The sequence below is a fragment of the Falco naumanni genome, chromosome 6 (assembly GCF_017639655.2).
Source record: "Falco naumanni isolate bFalNau1 chromosome 6, bFalNau1.pat, whole genome shotgun sequence".
Taxonomy (NCBI): Eukaryota; Metazoa; Chordata; class Aves; order Falconiformes; family Falconidae; genus Falco; species Falco naumanni.
In genome coordinates this window covers 29,453,625-29,480,822 of record NC_054059.1, presented here as the reverse complement: position 1 = coordinate 29,480,822, position 27,198 = coordinate 29,453,625, and the positions used below count along the sequence as shown (strand labels likewise).

General features: G+C 38.3%; 1 protein-coding gene across 1 annotated transcript in view; it reads right to left on the bottom strand.

Moving 5' to 3' along the window:
• Positions 1-27,198, bottom strand: part of GREB1 (growth regulating estrogen receptor binding 1) — a 109,177-nt gene that overhangs the window by 34,603 nt on the left and 47,376 nt on the right. Inside the window, exons 3-17 of the mRNA XM_040599065.1 lie at positions 20,368-20,487; positions 19,450-19,626; positions 12,738-12,920; positions 12,278-12,421; positions 10,863-10,988; positions 8,848-8,970; positions 7,806-7,943; positions 7,434-7,619; positions 6,530-6,880; positions 5,711-5,839; positions 4,058-4,183; positions 3,395-3,592; positions 3,124-3,304; positions 1,078-1,270; positions 337-473 (exon numbers count right to left, since the gene is read on the bottom strand). Coding sequence (XP_040454999.1) covers positions 337-473; positions 1,078-1,270; positions 3,124-3,304; positions 3,395-3,592; positions 4,058-4,183; positions 5,711-5,839; positions 6,530-6,880; positions 7,434-7,619; positions 7,806-7,943; positions 8,848-8,970; positions 10,863-10,988; positions 12,278-12,421; positions 12,738-12,920; positions 19,450-19,626; positions 20,368-20,487 — 2,512 coding nt within the window. The remainder of the gene's footprint in view (positions 1-336; positions 474-1,077; positions 1,271-3,123; positions 3,305-3,394; positions 3,593-4,057; positions 4,184-5,710; positions 5,840-6,529; positions 6,881-7,433; positions 7,620-7,805; positions 7,944-8,847; positions 8,971-10,862; positions 10,989-12,277; positions 12,422-12,737; positions 12,921-19,449; positions 19,627-20,367; positions 20,488-27,198) is intronic.

The following is a 27,198-nucleotide window of genomic DNA, read 5'->3' as shown; positions in this document are numbered from 1 at the left end:
AACATTGAACGAAAGGAATAACACATTTGAAATTACATGATGATGCACACTTAGATTATTATAACATAGAAGGTCACAACAAGAACACACTCTAAATTGATCTAAACAGTGTGCATGTTTGCAGTAAGAGGCAGCCTAGACTGGTTAGATTACAGGCCAAATATATACAAAAAAGATGGAAGGAGAAAATAAGAATGAGTGAAATGCCCTTGCATATGCAGCTGATTTGTGGGACAGCAAGAAAAAAAAAAAAAGAACCAGGCTTCTAGCTAGTAACTGATTCTGCTAGAATGTACCTCCTAAGTTTCCTGTGTTAAACAAAGGAGGGTACCATACCTCTTTCCCAAAGCCGTGACCATTGATTCAAAAGAGCTGTCATACCGGAGCAGTGGAATACTATGTCCAGAGAGGGTGGACTCAATGAATTCTGACAGTCCAAAGTATTTCTTGTTTTCATGGTATAAATCTACACCCTAAAGCAAATGAAACAATAAAAATATAAGGTAAGGTCTATCAATCAGTAATTTACAACTGATTAACCATTGGTATCTCATAAGTTTGCAATCATATTCTCTAATAAGCATACATCTACTCAGGCGTATTAAAATAAGGAGAGAAAGAAACAATTCTTTTGAAAGAAGTTTGACCCAATTTTCCCTTGTTTCTTTCTTTCTCTTTCCTCACATATACACATACACAGACAGAACAGCTATGTCCGGAATAAATATGCACATATATGAAGAAAATCCAGGTATTGTACATATATTTATGCAATAATGCACTATAGAGATTTTAGATGATTTCCATTTATGTAGCTCAAAGATTTTTATAAGAGCTACTCATTTATAGAAGAAATAAAAGCAAAAAAAAAGAAAAAAAAAAAAAAAACCAAAACACAAGAATTGACAGGACAAGCAAAGGGAAAAAGAACTTGCCACAAACTGAACAAGAAAAAGATGCCATGCAAATGTCATGCTTGTTTACAGAAATCATGGGGCCTCCACAGGTTTGTCAAGTAAGTAAATGTAAAAAACCTTATGAAAAGCTCACAAAAGCACCTCAAAGCATCTGTCTTACATTGCTGTATGAAGAAGGCCAGTGGATCTCATTGTAAGGGCTGATGTGAGTATGCTGTGTCTGCAGTGCATAGGGGAAGGAAGTCACGTGGAGGGTCACAATATTTGGCGCCTCTTTCACCTCCCTGCAGTTCAACAGTCTATCAACAAGTCCTGTGGACACTTCTGTTTGAGGATAAAGGCTATGCATAGCACTGCAAAAAAGAAACCCAAAACCCTCCAAAGTGATCAGCACGAGGGAACATTTGTGTCCAGTGGAACAGCTTTAACCTGGATACAAAATCAGAGTTAAACACATACAAGGAACTTAGGACTCCATTCTTTGCCCTGCTTTTGTTGCTTAGAAGGATGGGAAAAGAAATGCAAATTATTTCACTGCAAATTAAAATTTCTGTAAATTTGATAAGCTCCCTAGCTAGAAAATTACCAGTCTCTTATGGCTATCACAATATGAGAGAGAAAAGATGAAGGGAAGCTGATATTTTGCAAGTTACCAATAAACAATAGTCCTGTAGTAACTTTGGCCAGATTGTTAGTGTTGCGCTTCAGAAAATATAATGCCTACCGACAAAAATCAAGATAGAAAATGGTAGACAGTAAGTCAGTATGACAGAAAAACAGAGGGAAACTACTTGTGATAGAGTTTTTGTGAAAGGGAAGAATAGCTATTGTTAGGGTAAGTGCCACTATCATGGAACACCTACAGTCGATTCCTTGCTCCAGTGTAAAACTTCAGTGCAAATTTATGCTATTTAATTTTTGGCATTTGCCTGCAGTGACTAAATCACAAGCCTAGTCACTGCAAGCTTCTTCTGTTACTACCAGGAAGAGATAAGTAACTCCAGAAACTGGTTGTGTGTGTCCACCCATGGTCCAAGTCAGCCCTCAGAGATGCCCGTGTCTCTGTTGTGTCTGTGTGAGCAATCCCGGGCAATTACACTTCTGGTTTAGGCATGTCATTTAACTGACTTCAGTGAGGTGGTATGAATCCTGCTGTGCAGAATAGGCACTTGAATATTTGTCACTCACATATCTTTATCAGATAAGAGATAAAAATGTCAGAGTTGAGCAGCGATACAGGTACTTCCCTACCTCAAGGATGTTACATCAATAAATGCCTTTAAAGGCTGTGACAGCTGCAATAGTTCCTGTAAGTTCCCAAGACATACAGGAGTTGAACAGGCAATGCTCACATGCAAAAATAAAGTTTTGGTGAAAATCATCATTCTCAACCGGTGTGAAAGACAAGACCTTGTCATTTCAGTCACAAACAAGATTCCGTATTTTTTGGTTTCAGAAACACTACCATGCTCCCAAAGTTGGAATATGCAAGGTATTCCTGGAATTCAGTATGTTCTCTGAGGAACCCAGTGCCTCAGGAGTCAGAAGGCAGAAGCAGCCCATTTCTCAGCAGGCAGATTGTTGAGAAGCCAAGGAAACACGTCTCTGTAAGTGAAGCAATGAGTTATGGAAGTGAGCTGACGGGGAACTTGGTAAAGGTTAGACGGAAACCTCCCTGCTTCCCTGAGAAGTCTACCTGACATTACTATGTATCCACAGCAGCTTTCAATTTACAAATCAGTGATTCAGGATAGAAAAAACATCGTACTGGAAATTTTCCAGTCAGTTAAAAACATAAACAGCAGTGTTGGTTCACTAGTTGTCTACTCACTGTGGAGGGGTTTTGCATGTTTTACAGCCCAGAGGACACTGACAGAGGATAATTGAGCTCTGTATACTTTCACAGGAAGCTTTCATTTGAACAAATGACAACCAGCCATAAAAAAAAACAATAGCTGTGGCTGAAAAAAGACAAGAATGGTGAGCAAGAAAAGCTGAAATGTTCCACTGAAGCATAATATAATAAGCAGGATATGAATAACTCACAAAGGTCCTTAAAAGAAAACATATTTATTCAATGCATAGGAAGATAGAATTAGCAGAAAGATGCAAACAAAGATGAAGGAAGGGATAAATCAGAAAGCTGATCTTGACAGCTAATGCAAACAATAATAATTTATCTAAAAACAAATTACAGTTCTCTTACCTCATTAGATCCCAGTGTGCATGATCATGGATTAGGACAAACAGTGTATGTGGATTCTGCATAGAGTTTTGTAAAAAGACTTTGAATTTAATCTGGGCCTCTGCATCTAGTTTCATTACATACTGTTCCACCCTCTGCTTTGTAAGATGTTCCTTTTCTAATCCAAGTTCTAACAAAATACCTAAAGAAATGGAACAAGTGTCAGTATTTCAAGATACAGATGCATCTAACAGTGTCCTGTAAATCTAAAATAAAGCTAACTAACGAGCACCTGAGTGCCAGAGATGAAACAAAGTCTGCTGATAAGTCACTTCAGAGGGTGGAACACAAATCAAGAAATCAATTTTCTCAAAGGAACCCAAATCAAGATTTTGAGTGCTGGAGTCAGCAATTGAGCAAATATGAGACAGCAATTTCTGAGCCACTGCTAGCTGGAATGGACGAATCTGATGTCGTTCAATCTCATAACCTGGAAAAAGGCAAAATTCTGTTTAGATATATGCCCAAAGACTAATCTAATGCAAAATGTTAGAGTCTGGCAAAGAATGACTGACCTGCTCTTTAAGGTACTTTGCTTATGAACAGGAGTTCCAGTTTATGAAAATCTATATGGAATATGCAAAGAAATCTTTCTGCATTTGGGAATTTTGGTCCTGTAAGTCTCTTAAATGTCTGAAATCTGAAAGTGAACTTGTGCAATCATACTCTGCTATCACAGAAGTAAAGACATAGAGCTTCAAAGACTACTATACCCAGTGGAATGAAGCAGAGCACCCATCAGTATAAATCTGAATATTCCAAGACATGAGCTGCTGTTTTCCTCAGGACCTTTGCCTTCAGGAGCCTAGGACTCTACCCAGAAGGATCTAACTGCTAAGTGCATGTCTCAAGTCCCCTACTCTGTCACGTCTTAAAGAAAATTCTCCTTACTTACTTGTACACGCAGCTGTTCCAGTTCCATTCAGTGCTGTTGGTTTATTCACTGAAGCAGAAAGTGATGAAGAGATGTGCCCTTGGTTTTCCTGATAAAATTTCTCCAGCAAAAGATCAATGTCACCCTCTATCAAATTGAAGGGATAGTGGAATAAACATCCTTATTAATAAAAGCTGCATTTCATACTGATCTTTTATAGATCTTAAAAAGCTTTATATATGCTAGCTAGTTATCCTGCCCTTGGCTCATTGGCTATTTTATATGGGAACTCTCTCATTATTTTCTGTTGCATCTGCTTTTACAGCATATCACTAACAAAATGCAAATCAGGCCAGGGGATGAGAGATCAGCTCTTCAGACCACTGGCTAGGGCATTTATAGAGGATGGTAGAAAACTAGCCCCAAGGCCCTCATGCAAATCTGCAACCACAAAGACATGAAGCTGGCTTAGTTTATGTTCAGACCATGGAGCTATATTGTTCACTAATAAGGATTACAAAAAGCTTTGGAAAATCTGATAAATGTTTTAAAGTCTTTAACATTTTTGAGAGAGAACAAAAAACATTTCCTTATAAAGCTGAAAGAGAAATATGAGTTTTATAGCCACACACAATGCTGAAGCAAACAAGGTATGATTTATTGAACTACGAATACCTGCAAATATATCCTGTTCTATTCAATGCAGGAGCCCTGCTTACAGATGAAAGCTGTGCAGAGAACACAATATGCCTGCCCTGAGTATTTAGTATTTCCTCAGTCACTGAGAAGTCTGAACACGTCTGCACTGCTGAGCTCAGAAAGGCAGGGTCCGCCCTGTGAAGTGCAATCCAGTGGATATAGATGGCAACTATTTTTAGGATGTTCATTTACCTGTTCTGCTCAAACAATAGCAATAGCAAAAGTGATTTTGAGAACTGTACTTTGAAGGTACCAAGAGCAGAAACACTAACATAACTACATGATGGTTCAAGGAAAACAATTTTCTTTAAGTGACCACTCAAAATATCATGACATATCCAGAAGGGTTCTTGTGATCTGAGTACAGATTTACTGATGTGACGTGAATGGTAAAGGGGACTGTGACAGCCCGTTAACACTGACAAATATGCTGCATTTACTCTAGTTCTGTGATACGGTTTAACCTTCCACATGGTTGGATCTACCTCCAGATAATCCTGACTGTAGTAATGCTCAGTATACTCAGTTAAAAAATGATTCAGTAACCCTGGCTACCTGCAATTTTCCTCTTTTCCGTGCATCATGACCAAGCTGACAGTATGGTAAGTCAAAAGGACAAATCCTACCTTTGATAAAGTAACTGTTCTATCACGGCCTAAATGAATTCTGTGCTTAGAGAAAAAGCAGTTACGCATCCATATGGATGTGGACTTGCAAAGTATATGGATGGATTTGCATAGCTAAGAATAATATGTTCAGTTATTTGTTGCCATATTTTTATGAAACCGAGGGAATTTAGAAACCAGCACTTTTAGGGAGAATTTCAATTCAAATATACTTTCACAACTTGGTCCTGTACTTGTTATATATTTCTTATAATGTCTTGCTTCTGGAAAGGCAATGAACACAGCTGTTTTCTCTGACTTGAACATTTCAGAGACGTGGAAACATGCCTCTTGATTATCTGTTAGGTACCTGGGCAGAGTGTGCTAAAGAAGGACCCCAGAGTTTCCACTTTCCCTGTGACCAGCTGATAGTTAACTTCTTTTTGGTAGTCTGAAGGAGTGAGCATGCTTTCAGACAGAACTCTTGCCTGATACTTTCCTAAAAGACAAAAAAGTAATTTTGAAAGCACTTCAAACTAAAGTTAAATGTTCTAATTCATAATAAAAATACTATCAAGCTAAATGAGTACCACACACACAAAAATGGCAGAGGAGTCTTTTCTCTCTTCTATACATGTATGCACCAGCCATCTGTAAGATAGATTCATGTTTTATAATTCTTTGTGTTTCTTTCCCAGTTTAGGAAATATTTGTTGATACAGTATATAAAAAGACCATATAAGTAGTCAAAGGAATCGTCAATTACCTTACGCTCATAATGAACCTTTGAATGGCCATTCAGATAAATTGGTTATCAGCACAGCCCTCAACAGAGTGACAAAGAGGATGACATTGAAAGACCCCCTTTTAGAAGCTAAACGTTCAGTCCTCTGCTTGCTAATGTCCCAGTCACACAGAGCAGGAGAGCTTTATGCACCGTGTGTGCTGTACCTTGCTATTGTTTGCAGTAGCGTTGGCTGGAATGCCATGATGAGAAAACGTGTAACGCAGGCAGAATGTGACTTGCTGGGGACAGACCCAGCTGTGCAGCATGAACCTGGGTTCATCAAAACCCATTACTTGTCGGTCAAAGCTCTGCTTTCTGAGGCAGGTTATTGAAACTCCAACCAAACTTCTCATAGCGTTGCATTACTCTATTTTGCCTGGAGAAACACCCTTGGGATCTTACCTGTTATCACAATGCAGGAATCAATGGCTCGATTCCTACTGGCACATATGATCACCACGTAGTTTGTCTTTATTAATTTTCCTTCAATGAGTAGCTTAAACATTTCTGAAAGCCCTTCAGCCAGAGAGTAGCTGCACTCAATGATATGGACACTATCATTGCAGGAGCTAGCTGCAAGGCCTGCCAGCCAGGGAAGCTGGGCTGAAGTCACGGCTGCCATCTGGCTGGGCACTAGAGGGAAGGTCTGTGGAACAGCCTGTTGGTACTGACGGATTTCAGACAGGTGTGATTCCCGCCATGAACGCATGAATATTTGTTCCAAATCCTCAATCAAAGGGACCTGGTCCGAGGCTAAAAAAATGAAGAGGAAAGTATTATGAAACAACTAAACAAAACTTCTGAGTTAAAACTTTAAAACCAAATTTTTTCTTCATTTACTTTTTTTAGAGATGATCATGTTTCAAATTTATGCATGCGTGACACTATTGCCTTTAGCAGATGTGAACCAAATTTTTCATTCTGAAGTGCCTTTGACATACTCAAGTCAAACTGAGTATCAGTAATTAGAAATATTTAAGAGGTTGAGTGCTGCCTGTCTCAGCATAATAGAACTTCTAAACCACAGATTACATTCAAAAAGGAGTGATTTACAGCTTTTTTCCTTTTTTTACTTTTAGTTGCTGAGGTCCAATTTAACAGGAGAAGATTAACTTTACATGATTCTATTTCAATCTGTCTGGCCTTCAGGAACTAATTATTTAGTTTTGTTTCATTACCATGAAGTTGTTTAATATCACATGTCCTAAGACTGATATTTAATATTGCCCTGCCCTAATATTCCCTTTCTCATTTGCCAGCATGTAATATATTCATTGCAGTCTATCTGGATGTAAAATAACCTTACCTAGCTGGACAAGGTAGTAGACAGTCAGTAAGAGCTGCATTTCCTCTGAAATAGGCTGCATTGTGGAGGCTCCATATTGTTCATATGCTCTAGATAAAGACTGTGAATTTCTGTAACAGGTGTACAACAAAGGGCTCACTATCACATCATTAATGTTCCCGCAAAGATATGGGAAGTTTCCATGACCTACAAAATAAACAGTGTTTGTACAGATCACATTCACTTCATAATTTCCCATGTATGCATTAAACAGCTTTAATAGAAAACCTTTTAAAATTTACAGTGTGTAGCAGTTGGGCGTATCTTTTACAAGATTTACGTCATCTCTTACAAAAAAGATTTAAGGCCTTGTTGGGGGGGGGGTGTTTTTACCTTTAAAAATAACTGGCTTTGCTTTACAGATCGTCAACAGGTTGTCAGGAACTGAGACAGGTTCTCCCGAGCCCACCATCGGAGATGACGCTGGCCCCACCAAAGCAGAATGTGGTAAAGATGATAGGCTTCCTCCATCTAAGATTTTAGACAGATTATTACTGGAGTAAGGTCTAAAATGATTTCCTCAGAGAGAAGTTATTCAACATCATCTCATACCCATATTTGGTATCAGTTTTAAATGCTTTTTATGGTTACATCACACATTTCATGAGGTGTTACTACAACGCAGACTATTATGCTAACTTTCTTGGAGGACTAATTATATTGTTTGAAACCTTGAACATCACCCATGCATCTAAAGATTTTTAAATTGTTTATAAACAAGCAGTTCCGGGTATGAATGCAAGAATACAGAGACTTGTGTGGTATCAATGAACAAATAGTTAAGCTTTGTGTGTTCTGTATGATATACTTAGTTTCACTGCTTCTATAAAGCAAGAAAGAAAAATTTAAGATTCAATGTTTGCCTAATCATAACTTCTTTATGGTAATTTTAATTTAAACAATACAATAACACATTAAAAGAAAACATTTTGGGCCAAACAGGTTTATTTCGCTGCATGTCACTCTAGTCTACTAGAGTGTCTAGTCTACTACTACATGGCACTACAAAGTCCAAGTGTCATGAACACTGTGGCAAATAATTGATACCAAGGATGATACTTTGACCTGAGTTATGACACAATTTTAATATCCTCAAGGTGTTTCCTTTTCTAAAGATAGACACAGGCACCTGTTGGGATTTATTAATAATGACTTGATGACTGGATCCTAATGAGACTTAAACTCAGAGCCTCAAAAAGAAATCAATGTAAATGAGGCACCTAAATGTAGGTAAGCATGTAGGTATCAAACACCTTTCAAAACTCTAACAGAAGTATGCGTCTTTAAAATACTGCCTCTTTTCCCTCATTGTTTTCAGAATAATGAAACAACCATTGTCATTACCTTGGGTAATGGTACCTTGGATGTAGCTTACCATTTTTAATTCTGTTTGGAGCCTGTGGATTGAGCTGCAAGTTCCAAGTTTCAGTAGATGATGGAGATTCTGGCGACCAACCTTTATGACGCTTTTTTGGAGGCCCTGAATTTGTTAAAGTGCCTGAATAATAGTAACATTTCAGAAAGGTATTAGAATAAAACATATTCAGCTTTGTGCATGGTAATTCAATATTTTTTGATAGGTTGAATGTGTGCATTGAGTACTGTGGTAGACAGGGTCCTCCATGAATGTAATTTTTTATGGTTTTTATTTTACTTTGCTATGTCCTCCTTAAATTTCTGGGAACCTTCTGCAGAGAACTCTTAATTATCTAGGTTGACTTCACTTATTTTACACCAATGTTTACCCATATTAAGAATAATGCAGTAAGAATGAGATATGTATAGGAATGCTTAGAAGTGTTAATATTTTGAAGTCAACATTGTGAGCATTTTGCTCCCTTCATTTCTGAACACATGACACAGTGTTTCATGCAACTTACTGCAAAATAAAATTCTCAAGGGTTCCAGGGCAGTATTAATGAAGATCTGAGTTCTTTTCAACAATTTTCCCATTTAAAGGATTTCTGCCACTTCTTGATGATTAACATCCTTGGTTTTACATTATTCCACGTAAACCCATAGTAAATTAGTTCTGCACTTTACTTCTATCCACATGTAGTTCCAACACCTTTGTCTATAAAAACATAACTTTCTCACAGTTTTTCCAGGAGCTCTTGATATGTTTAATTTCTTGAATTTTTCTTTCATTGATTTCTTGAATCTTCTCGTGCAATCCTGAAAACTCCTAGAATGATGAGCTTTCACTAACATCAAGTATTTCTAATTATTGAGACTCAACTGTCCTCCAGAAATTGCTCAACATCTTGCAGGATTGAGCTATTTCTATTTCTGGACATGGCTATGCAGAGGTCATAACACTACTTCACACTGGCAGGGCTCTATCTCCTGGCAGAATGGTTAGTTCCACATAAAATTTAAGAGACAGTAAGAATCTTATATAGAAGGGGGGGCAATTTTGCTAAATATATTTAAAATTATAAATAAACCTAAAGTCTTATTATTCCCTTGCAGAAGAACCCAACATACAGGACTTCAAAGATGACGTTGTCCTTCACGTTCTCACCACGCGAGGGCAGTATTTAGCCGTTTGTGCTACTCCCGCTTGCATTGCGTTTCCTGGCACACGTTTGTTACAAAGGTCACAAGAGACAGCATTGCAAAGATTTTTTTATTTGAAAATACCATACTCTTTCCTGCAGATATGTTGATATGTGAAAGTAAACCACATGAAATGAATTGGCAAGAATACGTTGCTGCATGGAAGAAAGAGATCAATAACCTGAATGGGTAGAGAAAAACGATTTGACTGTGACGCCAGCAGGGAAACTTGGAAGACTTGCTCAGAAATAGAGCTATAGCATGTTTCTAGCCATAATGAAGACTAACTTTCTTGCTTAAACAAGCCAGTGACACAGAATGCAGTTTGTGACAGAAAAAATTAACACAAGTCATTATAATAATGGTGCAGTGAGGACAGACTTAATTTGGAGCCAGTTGTCAAAGCCTAGTGCACTTTCCCAAGGTGAACTGCAACACAGGAATCACCCTATGAGTGATTACTTAGAAATCTTTCTTAATTCCCTTCAAAAAACCTGTTGGTGAGATTGCTGCAGACTTTAAGAACCTTTAAGAACCTGGATTCAGAATCGAGTCTGTACTTCTATCAAATGAATGGACTGTAAATATAAAGAAAAACTTCTAATTAATAATGTGAGCTGTAACAAAGTTATGGCTGAAAACATAAAAAGAATTTTCTTTTCTGAAAATTAAATCAGAAAAAAAAGTGTTATGGTCAGAAAAGACTTGGAAGGGAATAGTCATTTCTATTCATACAGGAAATTATGATCATGATATCATTTGTTCCATGCTTCCATTGTACCCACGGAATATAGAGTTTACAGTTATTAAACAACAAATCCATACAAATACCTAACACCGAAGGTCTTGTCAGAGCAGACAGGTTATTTTTCACCAACTGCTGTTTAGGCGATTCCTTGCCATTATAAACAGCTGAGCTGAACGCTGCTGTCGAAGGGATGTGGTCTATGGCTGCAGCTGGCAAGAAAAAAACCAAAGTATTTAGATGAAACGTTTCTAGGTCAAGATCCCCAGCTGATATAGTAAACTGATCACTTGATCATTTACTTTAATAGAGCTGTCGTGGTCTGCTCAGACTGAATGCAATGGCTGAATACAACAAATCCACTTCTGATCTCATACCAGATTATTGCTGTATGACTCCTGAGTGCCTGGGTAAAATTCGATTCTGCAATCAAATACATATGTCAGATCCTTTAGCTTCTTTTCAGGTGGACCCTAGCTCTTACATGAAGTTTACTCAAGAACCACCTAAAAGAGTGAGAGAAGTTTTTTTAAAATTTACTAAAAATCTCCTAAACTTCCATTCCAATTTGACATCCTCTTTTCAAGCTTCTTTTAAACTACGCTGCATTAAAAAGAGAGATTTTCTCAAGCCTAATATGCTTGTAATTAATGTAGTTGTTTTATATATGTAACCTCCGGGGGGAAAAACAATCCAATCTGCTATTATAAAGACAAAAATTATTTGTTCTGGAGGGGTACCGGTATTCCAGATCACAACTGTTTAACAGGCTTCTATCTCACAGAGAGAATACAACCACCAACAGACATGCCTCAGTTCTCCTGTGTGAATTTCTTTACAGTCACAAGACACTAAAGAGCTGTTTTCATTATGAAGAAGCTCAGAGAGACAACTCTAGCCTCTATTATCCACCACCTTTCATTTATGTCAAGCTAATGGAAAAGTAAATGTTTCAGAAAGGCTTTTTAATACAAAAAAATGTTACAGATACTGATCATTAGTTTGTTTTTTTTTTTAATTTTAAAGCCACTTTTCTCAGCAGAAGAAAAAAATCAGAAGCTTTTAAGCTGATGCCCGTATAATGCCTGCAGTAAAGAGGATTCTGGTCATAACATAAATAGACTGACTCAGATGAAAAAGCTGAAATGACACTGGTTCCTGTAACATTTGTCACCTGTGACCAGACAAGCAAGAGCTGGAGGGATGTAATAAAATAATTCTCAGCAACTTTTAAGATAATGGCTTTTAAAAAAAATAGGTTTGCCTTAGCTATGATCAAGCTGCAGAAAATCTGTTTTATTATTTGCTAAGCTAAACCTGAGGGGGGAAAATGGACAGCCAGAAACCTTCAAAGCGTGATTGCTTTCTTTATTTGTAATATATGTCTAAATCTCTTCCACTAGCTTTGTTTTATGCGGTAGCGTGTTAATTTGTTGGTCTTTCCATGCATAGAAGAGTAAGAGTAGGTGGAAACCCAGCGTGCTTTCCTTCTAAGCAGTACCTGTTTGCTGAGTCCCAGCTGGAGCGCTTGGGTTTGCTGCTGGCAGTGGCTCACTTGAGGTGCTTCCCGAGAGACCCGAACTTTCTGGCAGTTGGAACAATGTGCTTGAGCAGGTGCTGGATGAAGGCTGCCGGCCTCTGAACTCTTAACAGAAAAGAAACTTCTTATCCCCTGACAACAGCAGCATTTCCTCTTTGTCTGCACGTTTGATTTGATAATTTCACACATGAATTACTTGGAGGCTACAGCACTTGGAATGAAGGAACGGATGTCTTCAGACATGCCATCCTCATATTAGGTCAATCAATTACTTTTTACAGCTGCTGTAGTAATCACCTAGCTTTAAAGAGCCTTTCTTTCAACTGATCTGTCTTAGGTTTTACACAGACACCAGTCCCTGTGATAGCTAAGCTTGGATGACGAAAACCAGAGCTTGAGGAAGACAGCTTCATTATCTTACCTGCCCCTTTCCAGCAGATTACAGATCCTTTGGTCAGAGCTCCCTGTGCATTCCTGACCAGATAATACTTTAAGTGTTTCTGTTTCTTGGGCTGAGTGGTCAGTTTAAGATTAATGTGATTTGAGAATTCTGTAAAGTAGCAGAAACCCTTCTTGCCACAGCCAACACAATTGCCGGAGAAGCCTGATAAAATAAACAATGCATATAATCCAATGAGATAGGTGGGTCACTATTAATAACATCCAAACATGACCCTTTCCTGGAGAAAATCTGTATTTTATTTTAATTTTTTTGTCCAGAGAGTGAACTTTTTATTAACATTTTCCTCAAAAAAAAACCAAAAACAACCCACATCAAGTCCACTCTGTTGCACCTTGGCTACCAGACTGCAAAAACAGAGCCCCACATTTACAGAACAATTAAAATAGGGCATATTTTTCATTTTTCTCCCACCACAAAAAGATCACAATCTTTACCTACCTGTGAAACATTAAACCAAGAAGTTTCTGACTGAAGGGTGCTGAAAGAGATGTTTAACTCCAGCCCTATTCAACACCACAGAAAGCACATGCTTCACTTCTGTTTCAGCTTTCGTCGAAATAAAACATGCAATTAAGTCTCCAGAACTTAAATATATTTAATCTACTATATTTAATTAGGCCTAAGTATATTTAAGTACCAAGTTCCTATTACAGCTGCTTTTTTAGAGATGAAAAAATACTAAAGCATTCCTGGGCTATTAATTTAAAGTAGCTTTCTCAAATTATGGCTGGACTGTGTTAGCACTTCACAGCAGTTTAAACTATTTATGATTAGGGAAACAAAGTGTCTGCGGCTTTATAGACACAACAGAGATATAGTCCTTGCACGTAAAGAAGCTTATTGTACTCAGGCTTGATGGGGCATTTCCAGGGATGCTGCCATTTCCTCTCATTCTGAGATACACAGTCAGCCTTAAAGAGGGGCTCGCGATGGTGATGTCATTATTGTCGTAAATAAAGGGCATTCCTGGCACAGTTGAATATTTGCCTTTTGATTCTTAAACAACTGTTTTTGTCCATTTTCCAAAGGATTTCCTAAGAAATTTTAACTTTGCACCAGATCAATGCAACCATCTGAAAATACTTTCTACAAAGAAATCCTATAGTGTGTAATTAGAAGAGTCTTCTGCAGGGAAATTTCCTCTCTGTTCCCCACACATGACTTTAAGCATAAAGTTTTCTTTTTTCTTAATTATATCTAATGAATGTTTTTATTTGTCATCACAGGAATTGGAATGGGAAGAGTGTGTTCAGTCAATTGAAAGATGGCAAAAATAAAGGAAATATATTTCACATAACATATGGTCAAAAACATTGGGAATAAATAACTGCAGTAAACGATCAATAGTATGGTAGATAAAATTAAGAGCCTTATAGGAAAATTACTATTTCAATCACATATTTCGAACAAATTAACTTTTCAAATTAATGGTCAATATCTTATTCCTTCAGCAAAATACAAGCACTGAAATATAACATTTTGTAAACAACTGTTGCTTGGTTTACAACCCAAGCACTTTTATTGGTTTTCAAATGACTCAGAAGAATTCATTAAAATCTTAAGTTCATGTGGAAATTGGTCTGGTATCCATGGGAACAAGTGGCTAACAACTATTGAAAGCTGCCTATTATCTCTCTGATCCTGGTCTGTAGGATGATAAAGGTCACTATGACTCATAAAATGAGGACAAGTCATGACTCTGCAGAATCCTCTGTGTTATATCAGTCAGCACAAAAGCATCTGTCTAACATCACAGAGCCTTCAGTAGCTGCAATAAAAGCAACAACAAAAGGAAACAAAATTAGAACGGATGTGGCAAAAGCTGTAGAGTTCGCATGCATTTTATGCAGACTAAGAAATCATTAAAAACACTTCTGCTTGTAAATGAAAACTTCCCATACATTTGACAGCACACTGAGCATGAGCAGCAGCACTGCAATTTTTGCCTGGTCGCCACTTACAAGCCTTTACACGTTTTCAAATACAAGCACGAGGGGACCATTTCCAAAGGTGGCACAGAAGTACTTGCACACGCTTTATCATTTTGCTGGGAGCACCCAGCAACTTGCCAAAGCCACAGGTAGAAACATTTGTTCAACAGAAGTTGTACAGTGGACGTAAAATCTTTTTATGTGGACTTTAGATCAGTCATTACTGGTAACTTTCATAAATTATCATCTGCCTAAACTAGATTTAGCAGTAACTTCTGAAATAACCTTTTGCCCTAATCACCTATTTTTAACTCTGTGAGGTCTGCTAGAAAAATAGTTTATACCACATAGAGCACACACGTGAGGCCTAGTAAAGATTAAACAGATCTAAATTGTCCACTTGTTTTGAAAAGTCCTTGGAGAACATTCTAGAAGTTTTTTTAGTTTTTCTTTTAAATCAAACAATCATCTTTCACCTCAAGCTTCCCCAGCTCCTCTGAGTCAGACTAAGAGTCCTTTCTTGCAAGCTCCTGCCAGCACCATTTTTCATCCCATTCATTCTGCCCGACACTCTCTTTGATGACAGCCATGGCTTCGTTAATACAGCTTAGCCCTGACATCACAGACAGAACACAGCATGATCTTATAATTCGAATGCAATAATAAAATGCTGTTCCATCGTTACTCATCGCAGGGCTCTGCCAACCTTGTCCATAGCACTTTATGTAGCAGACTGAGTAACATAGAGAACCCAAACATTTCATCCTCCTCCTTTCTCTGAATGCCCCGTTCGCATGCCATGGCCCCAGGCAGCAGCTGATGGAGAGGACAGCTTGTTTCATAAACAAGCTTGCATTAAATATTCTTCCATACATTATACAGAGGACAAAGGTCAGGGGAGTCAGGCAAGACATAAGGTGACTCAATATATCTATGTCATGGGATTGATTTCACAAGGGAATCAGAAATCAATGCCTGGAGTTTAGGGGCTAAAAGCCTTTCACCTTTAGGTCACCAGTTCACATCCAGCTCAGTTCAGTAATGACTTAAGGCTGTTACCCTCTGAAGATTGTTTAATCAGAAGGTGTTTGATTGTATCTGTTATTTTATCATATGCATTGGCTTGAATTTGCTCACATCATGATGACTGATCGCAGATAATTTAAAAAGCTCTTCCATGGCAGGGACCTTGTGCTCAGAAGAAGGACCTTGGACTAAAAGGGTATGAAACCTGACCTACCTTCTCACTAGGAGAATGGTTCCTTTGGATCAACAGTGAGCTTGTGCTAGGGATAAAGAGAGGACTTCAGGATGGAAGGATATCCATCTAACATTTCATAATCTAATCTTTCATAAATTGGAAGAATTTTTCTTCCTGTTTCTCTTTTAAAACAATAACAGGCTTTTAACTAATATTCATATTTCTTTGGAAAGTTGAAAGCTTGCTTAAACAAAGAATGATTGTATTTCCAACTTTTCAGCAAAGGTATTTCATCTTTTCAGTTCTACTCACAAGAAAAAGCACACACACACTGACAATGCTCACATTTTCCCCACCTACTCAGTACCATTGCATTTGAAGACTGAAGTTCTAAAATTAAAAAATAAACTAAATCAATATAGTCAGGCTGGAGAGCTCCATTGTACAAAACCTCACCAGTACTACAAAAGTCCAATAGAACATTGCACATTTTAACGGAAGCAGCCACAGCATTTTCTACAATGTTTTCATCTTACACACAGCTTACAATGAAAGCAAACTAATCTTTTCCTCTGTCATTCTGACCTCAGGGACCCACTGAAAAAAAGAAGGATTTCTTATTCCCTGCTAGGAAAGTGGGCAGCTGTTTGGTCTTTTGGGAAGGAAAATGATGGGTGAATAGCTGCTTTGTTTATCATGAGAGACTCACTCTTAAGGGTGAAAACTGGGGAAAAAAAAAAACAAGAGGAAAAAACCTTTGGGAATGGTACATGTTGGTTGCTTTTATTAGGAAACAATAAATATCTCACTATCACAGAAGTGCTGCCTCCATCTAAGCTTTGTTTTAGGTCACATAAAACCCAAGAAATAGCTTCCTAAAGGCAAAAAGCTGAATCTCTTTTGCAGGCTAGTTAAACCTGTCATCTAACTTGATGAACAGGATGAATCATATGAGGTACATGCTCAGACACAGAGAACATTTTGCCTGCCAAAAATATAGTCTTTTCCAGAAAATGGGATCCTTTCCTATGGAATAATACGTCAGTCTTAAAGACAAAGAAACAAAACAACCTCCAGCATAAATGACTTTCAATTCACAAGCACATATGACTTGACGGTGGGACAACTTTTTATTATCAATTATTATCGATAAATTGGCACATGCCCCAGAGGCACATCAACAGCCCCTAATGGGAACAAGACCATAAGTCAAAAGTTGGCCCAGAAACTACTAAGACATTTCCCTGTTTTCTTCTGGAATTTTTGTATGCTCCACAGGCACCTTCTCAAACATACACAGACACATCATGAGAAATCAGGAAACTGCTGGGAATTCATTAAGGTCTTTTCCCTTCAAATAAGTTGTTTTGGAAAAAATCTACAGTACTGAGTATCAGCTGCCTTACAAAAACCCATATATGAAGAGAAAAAGCATGAAAATAAACAAAACCAATGGGGTTGAATGTTACAAGCGATGTGCCTGTATCATCAACAGGTCTTACCGAAAGCGTGGGATATATTCTGGCTCACGATGACAGCTCATTTCAATGCAAAATGAATCCAATTCATCTTCCCTCTAAACTTAGAAAGGCTTGAAGGGACCCTTTGCCATATTGTTTCAAAAGGCAAATGTGTTTGAAGAGCAGCCTAAACTCAGTAGATCAAAAATAAGCTTTCTGTCCTGTCTTTAAAAGCAAGACAATAAAATAAGTTTCCCTTCTTCATATTAAATGTTTTCAACTTAAATCTATCACAAGACAGAGGTCACTGTGTTAAACTAATAGACAGAGAATTTAAGGAATGAATGGTTCTGTCTTTCACCTCACTATGTCTGAAACACAAGACTATTCATGTCTGCTTCTAATTCTACTTACCCTGATTTGACTTGCATCGGTGTATGAAAATCCTCACGTTTTTTCATTAGATTAGAGACCAGGAACATTATTTTATTTCCACCTCCCAGATGAAGACTTTGGATCTTAAAGTATGCAAGTTCTTTCCTACTTAAGCTTGCTACAGAATACACAAAAGTCATCCTACGGAATACTAAAATTCTTGGCAAAAGAATGTGATCCACTGGTGCGTAGGTGTATAACAACAGCCAAAAGTAAGCATTTAAATGGCTTCAGGAAACTAAAATGTATTAAATAAGCAAGCTGAGGATGCAAGTAGCATAAAACCCTCCCAGTTATGTTCCTGTTGCCTTTTTCTGTTCTTGTTTAGCATGCACTTAACAAATACACTACTTCCTCTCTGCTAACAGCCTAAGGAGCTTAAGCTGTTAATAGTGCTAGCACTGAATGACTTGAGTGGTACAACATTCCTGTCTTTATCTTTAAAATGACAACACATGGGTGATTTACAACCCTCTTAATTCTTTTACAATCACTGGTCAAATGTACTGTGACCAATCTAACTCTGCAAGATCACATGAGGAAAGAAATTACTGTACATAGAATTACATTATGCACCTTCACACTACACTGTCATCCCAAATGCCTTGAAGAGTTGCTCAGTCTCAGATAACAACTGAGTTCACATCGTATCCCTCAGTGTCTGTGAAAGAAAACTGTCAGAAGACATGCAATTATTTCCTTTTTGCTATTTAAAGCTCACACTGGTACACAGATATATGATGCAGCATTTTTTTGTTAACTAACTAAGAAAATAATACATAGGAACATGAAAGTGCCTGAAAAAAAGAGTTCTCCCTCCAATTATATACCACTTTTCTCAATATAAAAACTATTCCACTTCAATAACTCTAATATTCAGTTCATTCATTCACATGATTGCAGATCTTCCTTATTTGGGTTGGTTTGGACAGGGCTAATGGCCATCAGAAAGGCTACAATCAAAATAGATAAAGGACCTATGTTTATGTCAGAAGTTAGACTTTTAAATAGATGAAAAACAAGAAACTGAAGTATCCTGCAAACAGTATTATTCAAACACAAGTATTACCTGGTTACACATATAAAAAAAATTCAATTTATAATCATTCATATTTATTTGTATTGTGATAATAGCAAAAAGTCATAGGTTAGAATCCAGAACCCATGCTATTATTCAAAGACAGTGGAGAATATTATTCCTATCTCAAAGAGGTAAATCTCATAAATGTTTGTAGTCCAAACTATCATCACATCGTTTGCATGTATATAGTAGCCTGAAAGTTCCACTTGACAGACCTACAGTCTGTCCATGTCAGTATTTGGAAAGCTAAAACAGGAAGAGGCAGCAGTTCAACTAGTCCAGTTACCAGATGTGCAGTTCAGCAACAGAACTGACTGGACAACAACTTCAGCCTTGGACTAATGGATAGAAGGTGATGAAGCATTTCTAATGAACTGGTTCACTCTGCACCTTTCCAAAGCAAACATAGCCAGGTCTGAGTTACTATCTTGTTATACACCACCACAGCATTACTGTAGATGTAGAACAGAAATAAGATCTGCTGAACTCACTCTGCAAAAATAGATTAGCTATTAATTGTAGCCCACAGAAGAATCCACTTACTGCAATCACAGACACTTACCCAGCAGGGCATTGCGCCCATTGTCATCTGGCAGGAATCTTTTATCCACAGCACACACTAAAAGGTGATCAGGTAAATTTGGTGACTTTGCACCAACAAGTAAAAACCCTGATGGTACCTCAATATGTTCATTGGAAATTGAAACCAGTCTCAAATCTTTACCAGCCTGGCAGAAACCTAGAAAAAAATCAATTCAACGTATTTTAAGTTGACAAGATTTTTTTGTTAAATACTCACCATTGTCTTCATTAAAGGACTTCCTATGTTTTTAACAAAAACCAAAGTTTTATCCTCTGAGGTCAAGGGTAAGCAAAGAGATAATTTTCTTTCCTGGCTTTTGGTCAGCCATAAACAGATGCTACCAGTACAATAAACAAACAAAAATCTGAAAATTTACAGGGAAGTTTCTCTTGATGATGTTTTGCAACCTACTTATTTATGGGACAATATACTAACTTTATCACAACTTAGGTCAAACATTCAGAAATGGAGATAATAGTTCTCAATATCTGGTGAATTTTACTGGTTTTTCCTGGGTTTTGGAATATTTTTTACAAGATAAGCTTTAAATAGAAAAGAGTGATGATAAAGCCATATGAAATACCACATTTTAGCAAATGCCGTGCCTGCAAACTCAACCTTTTAAAGGTTGCATTGCGTAAGAGAACAGAAGTACTGTGCTCATGCCAGGTGTTCCAACAGAAATGCTTATCTGACACACTGAGCAAAGACCCTGTCAAATACAAGAGCAAGCCAGAGCAAGCCACCTTTTTCTGGCAGTTAATGTATACTGACAGTTTTAGGATTTCTATATCATATAGGTTATCTCATTCTGATGAATTATAGGGAAATGGCCCCAATCCTACACTTTCCAGTAAGGCAAATGCCTTCTGACAGCATTTTCAGTGCATTTCTTACCATCAGTAGTGCAACATCCTTCTGGGGGAGGCTTCATCTGGTAAGAAACAGGACTACTTGATTCTGAGCCTTCTTCCTCCTCCTCCTCTTCTTCTTCCTCATTATCTGCTCTGCTGCCTGCTACAAATTATCACAGCATAAATGACTTAGACAACGGAAATCACTGGCAACAAACCAATGAATGAACAGTGTGACCCAGTTGCAGCAAACCGGGTTCTCTCCTCTTGACAATGACTTTGCTGTTGCCAGCTCCTAAGGTATTTGTTGTTCCCTTAAAGATCCAACTTCCAGTCATGTTTACAACAGAATGTCTTTCATTAAAAAAGAAAGCTTTTAGTTCCTGTGCAAAAAAATGTTCAAAAGCATGAGCCAACTGCACCGGAGAAGGGAAAAAAAATATGAAAGGACATATAAACAGAAGCCTCAATTTAGTTTTTAAAAATCTCATCATTTTTAGGCTAATCTCATGATTTTTAGAAGCCTAAGTCCTGGTGTTTGAACTCTTGCCGATCACAACAGTGTAACCATATCCTTTGTTTTACAGTATTAACAGCTAATGTAAAACCAAAGTCATTACTTCTTAGCACTTTAGAATGTCCTGGCTACAGTCCAAGTACAGATTTTAATAATTAGGTATTGACTGTGTCCTTGGTGTTGTACAGGAAACTGAAGAAATGGTTCCTGCTTGAAACTAGGTTCACCACAGATGGTGCCACAACAAGAACACCTAAGTCTCAGGCCGTCTGTCTCCCAACAGACCCCAGAGCACTGAGTAAAATATTGCTACTGCCCCTACAACGTCGAGGAAAGGCAGATCTCTAGGAAGACCATTCACAGCAGCCTGTGCTAGCCTAGGAGGCAATAATGAATGCTGGAGAGAATACATGATGTAGGCTTCATTTTTTGGAGGGCTTTAGGTGTTTCTTCTTCAGATTCTCTGCTGTAAACCACTTTTCTGGTACACCAGGTACCTAAACCAGCATTTCTACCTGATAGCTTGCTCGTTAAGAGAATTTACCTGCATATCATAGGTGTATTTTTCAGCCTCTCAACTAGAGACTGGTTTTCATTCTCTTCACCCACAGGACAATAATTTTTTCATGTATAATGCAACAGCTCCAGCAAAACATATTGAGCAATGACTCCATCCCCTCTTATGGCTCAGACACACTCACGACAAAAGGGACAAAGCTGGCAAGCAGAGGAGTGCAGCTAAATGGTAAATGGGGAGAGCACTTCTATGGACAGGACTAAGGAAAAATTCAGACCAGATCCAGCCTTACATATGACAGAGATAGGGCACAAGTATGAAGTGAACCTTTTATATATAACTTAAGAACCTCATATAAGTATATAACTTATATAGAACTTAATACAAGCTATGTGAATATTTTAATATACATATAATGTTTTCTCAGTGGGACTATTCATAGGGCTGATATTATCCTTCAGCTGATTGCAGCATCAGGTCTTAAATCAACAGCCACAACATATATTTTATCTATGAACAGACAACCTCCCTTAAATGCAGGTCAAGGAAGGATGCAGTTAACCACAGGCATGAGTTAGCTGCAAAGTTCATGTCAGACCGTGGTGCTGCTGTAAGAGCTGAATATAACAACACTCAAGAAAAATCTTACTGCAGTGGAGCCAGTTGCCATACCACTGCTCTGCATTGCTTTCCCATGCTGCTTCCCAGCCTTTTCCCACTGAAGCCCCAGTGATATTGGTGGTATAGGACTTGGATAATAATGGAAAAATAATGTGTGTCATTAACTTCTGAAATCAGCTTCACACCTTTTTGACAGAAGCATAATACACAGGCCTAAAAGGTGGCACCCAAATGCATCTAAGAGCATAAGAGAAAAATGGAAGAAATATGTTTTTTATTTGAGAGATAAGGTGTGAGTAGAGAATCAAAACCATGAATGCGATTGTAATTCAAATGGGATTTTGATTTCAGAACTGAAGAATTAAAGAACCTCACTGATTTGCATATGCTGACTTCTAATAACTGGCAATCCAGTCCACAGGTTTAATTTTCAGTTTATATGATAATAACTAGGCAAAAAGAGATATGCAAGAAATCTAAACCTGTTACAGCCAAATAACCTTGCTTCTATTGTAAAGAGATTTTAAAGCACATTCCTAGAAAGTTCCTGAACATCCAGACCATTTATTGGCATTTTCAGATATGTTCTGCAATTAAAAAGGCTAAGAAAAACTAAGAAGATGTTAGAAGACCCTCATTAGAAATGTACAACCAGTGAAACCACAGCAGACTGCAGGCTTTTTGATAAAATGAAAAATCTAGCAAAAGGTTTGTTGAAATAATGATAATGGTTTGGGAGCATTTTAAGCACCACATGAATTTGCCAGGTCTGGGGAAGAGAGGAAACACATCAATAATAAAAAAAGAGAAAAACCCACCAAACAGAATGAAAAAACATACTATTATTGGAGCCAAGGTCCAAGTCCCAAATTCTCAGAAGAATGGGCTTGTGATAACTGGCATGATTGGAAAGCTGTAGAAAACCAACTAAAGCTGGCTAGAGGCCATATAAAGAAGGGAAAAGGAAAAGGAATTATTTACAAAATGTTAGGCACCTGCATAGAAACTCCCTGTCAGCACAGGGAAAACGACAGTAGAGGAAGACAAGGTCTGAAAGAGGAAATAGAAGGCAGGAAAGCAGCTAAGTAATTACTGTGTTTGAAAATTGAGCAGCTGCAGAAATAGTTACAGGAAGAAAAGGAGAAAAAACAAAAACTGGAAGAAAAGGTTGAGATGATGCTTATGTGGGCTCCCAATCTCCCTGACATTTTACAAATCAAAAAGTTAATTATATCCTCTGAAGAATGGGATAGAAACATATAGCGTGACCTCAGCAATAGCGAACTGGGGAAAGACAATTCTTTACCTCCTTCAAATCCCCCTGAATTGGAACAGAAGAAACTACTGGACCTCAGGGTGTAGCAGGAGATCATACCCAAGAAATTGCTGCATTCGATCAGAATTAGATGGCTAATTTGCAAGAGGGCTATGGCTGTAAACCAGGCAAAACTACAACTGAATATTTATGGCAAATACGTCCAACCAGAGAAGACAGAATCTTACTAAATCATGATGAAGTCAATGGATTTTGGGGTCCTGATGTCTTTTTCAATTCTGGCCCCAAATGATCCCCACTTGATAATATGTAGGCATACTGGGCTAGCAGAATAGATATACTAGAGAAAGGAGAGCCTCTATTAATACCCATTAGATGCTTGAGCGAGCTCTCCACAGCTATTGCAAAAGCTGCCTGTATCAAGGCCACGCATGACACAGCTCTCTTAATGTTCTTGTTTCGGCAGTTGTACAGATCATTACATGCTCAAGCCATTAATTAAGGGAGCCCCTGCTGTACTCAAATATTATCTCATTGCAAAATGAGATGAAATTAGGAGAAACACATACTTCAATACCCCACTGGTCATAAGGAACATTGCTGACCACCAGGAAGAAGCCCTGTTGTGCAGAAATCTCCCTACGTGGGAAACATTAAGGCATGACATTATAAATCATGGGGGAGAAATGGGATGGGGTGATCTTATCTATTGACACAAAAAATACAGATCGTAACGTCAGACAAATTATATGATCACCTGAAAATAGTGCCCAGGAACCAGGAACCATTGATCGCCAGCCCAGGACTCAGAGGTGGAGAGAGCTCTATAATCAAGCATTGGCATTAGGCATTCCAAGAATTCAAAGAAAACCTGCTGGCATTATCCAGGATCTAATTAAAGTGTTTCAGAGACACAGTAACAGCAATTGGAGGGAAAACACGCCAAACACTGAGACACCATCACCAACTCAGAGAGGGGACAATAAACCCTTCCTTCTCTAAAATTCAAGATCAAAAAACAAATGGAATAGCGCCTGGATGACAACTGGGCCTGTCTGTCCAGCAAGTGGAAATCTGTCAATGGATAGATAATAATAGCTGATATATTCTCATTCCAGTTGGTCCTCAACGACAACTGGTGAAATTTGTAATAGATATGGGCACACAAATTTCAATATTAACCCAGCAGGATGCCGAGAAAGCTGGGTGTGTGACAAAACAGCACAGAGTTAAAATCACTGCTGTAACAGAGCAAGTGTTATTTGCCAAACCCCAAAAGTTAATCTATAGCTCCTGGGCGAGAAGCCCATGTCATCTACTTGTTTTGCAGTTAAAGATCACAATAAAAATATTTTGGCTTTCAATGTTTTGAATGGCAGAACCTGGCACCTGCTGGACAGCAGCTCGTGGTCCTCGTGACCCCAACTGATAGATGTCAGGAGGCTACAGTGCGTGTACTCTGCACAGCACCTGTACTCCCTGAATCAAAGAACACTACAGTACCACGACACCCAATTTCTGCTGCAGCATAAAAGAGAATTTCTGAAGGCATAGCTGATCTGGCAAAACAACAAATCATTCCCAGAACCCACTCCCCATATAATTCATTGGTTTGGCCAGTCTGAAAACTGGATGGGAGGTGGTGACTTACAATTGATTACCAGCACTTAAGTGCCCACACAGACACACTAACAGCTGCAGTACTCAATACTGCAAACCTAACAGCCACACTACAAGCAGCCATACACCCATGGATGGCAGCACTAAACGTAAAAACCATGTTCTTTATGGTCCTCTTACAAGAGGAGGAAAAAAAGGAATTTGCTTTTACTTGGGAAGGTATACAATATATCTTTAACAGACTCCCACAAGGATATAAACACCCACAATTGCTCATGCTGCGCTTGCTGAACTTTTACAGACAGTCCCATTTCCTCAAGATGTGAAACTGTACCTATATATAAATGATATTCTAATTGGAAGAGATTCCCCTGAAAAGGTAGGGGAAGCTGCAACAGCAGTATGGCAAGCACAACATAAAGCAGAAATTGAAATCCCACCTGAGAAATGTCAGTAGAGAAGTAAAATTTTTAGGTACTTGGTGGGTAGTGCAGCAATTCCATAGGACACCCTAAGAAACCCAGAACATGAAGAGGTAGTCAAATACTGTAGTACAGGAATTAAAAACTTATCACTGGGACTAGTACACCCCCAAGACCCTGTTATAGTAGAACGGGGTCTTGACAAACATGGTACTGATTGTAATCTGTTCCAAAATGGCCCTAAAGGACCAAAGAGACCTTTATTGCTCAGCTCAACTGCATTTAAAGAGACAGAACAGAGATACCCTTAAGTGGGAGAAGGAACTTTTGACTCTAGTCCAAGCAGTGAAACAAGTTGGAAAAATACACCAGGAACAGCCTGTGCAAACCAGAAGACCATTTAATTGTTAGAAGCAACCCTAAAGGGAACTGCTTCCCCAGAAGGAGTTGCACAAAAAGCTACAGTCAGAAAATGGTATGTTTATTTGACAGGAATTGCAGAGGAAGTGAAATTAACTGAAGGAGATACTAAAGTTTCCAAATTACAGATGCCTATAAATGCAGATCCATTAGCATTACAACAACCTTTTAAACCCTCACCAATTTTAAATGCACCTTCTCTCACCAAAGGAACACCAACAGAAGACATTTGGTTTACTGATGCCTCAACAAGAAAGATAAAAGGTAAATGACAATAGAAGGTTGCTGCATTAAACATCAATGCTGGCAAACAAATAAAGCAGGTGAAGGTAGTGCACAAGTAGGAGAAGTAAGGGCAGCTGCTTAGCAGCACAGAATAGAGAAAAAATTATGTAAGTAGACTCCTAAGCTGTATGGACCAGTGCCACACAATGGCTCTGTCAATGGGAATCCCTGAACTGGGAAGTAAACCAATCCCCAGTCTGGAGTACTCAAAACTGGCAATTATTATTCAATATAGCCAGAAAAACACCATTCAAGACAGGATGAGTAAAAGCTTGTGCCACGGGTAATAAACCAGCCACAAACTGGAATCAAAAGGTGGATGAATTGACTAAAATTAGGAAGATAAAAACAGGGAACTCCTTAAATCCTGAGTGGTACTGACAAGGAGAATGGCTACCTCAAAAATTAGGCCACACAGGTAAAGAAGCACTTCATTTTGCTGCACAGAGGAAGGGTTGGCCCCTAAACAGGAAAACTTGTGAAATTATTCTTACATAATGTCCTCAGTATAAATTGAGATTACAAACAGATGACCCTGTTAAAGCACCACCTTTGCATATCAGTGAGGGTATAACCTTATGGTCTACCTGGCAAATCAATTATATCAGCACTCTAAAACCACCTGCTGGGTATAACAGATGTAGAAGTAGTATCTCGACTCCTCATGGCAACTAAATGCCAAAAAGCCAACGGACAAAATACTGTATGGGGGTTACCATCTTTGTTCTCAAGTCTACCTACTCCTGATACCACCCGAAGTGATAATGGCTCACACATCTCATGCAAGAAGGTGCAAGAATGGGCAAAACAAGAAGAAATTCAATGGGTATTCCACACCCCATACTAGCCTCAATCAAATGGAAAGGCAGAAAGATCTAACGGCTTATTGAAAAAGAGCCTTAAGCCATATGAAGCCCAGTGGGATACTCATCTTTCCAAAGAACGTCACCAACTGAATCATTGGTATGGGCCCACTGAAAGCCCTGCCAGCCAAGCATTCTTTGCAAAAACTGAACGTAACACTCCACCTTCTGATGAAAGAAAATGTCCAATCACATTACAGCTAGAACAACCTATTATGGCAAATTTACCACAAATTGGAACTGTGCCTATGACTCCAGTGAAACCTTGTGGGCCACTTGCTTGGGAAGCTACTGATAGCAGTGGAGCAAAACATAGGTGGATTTATCCTGCAT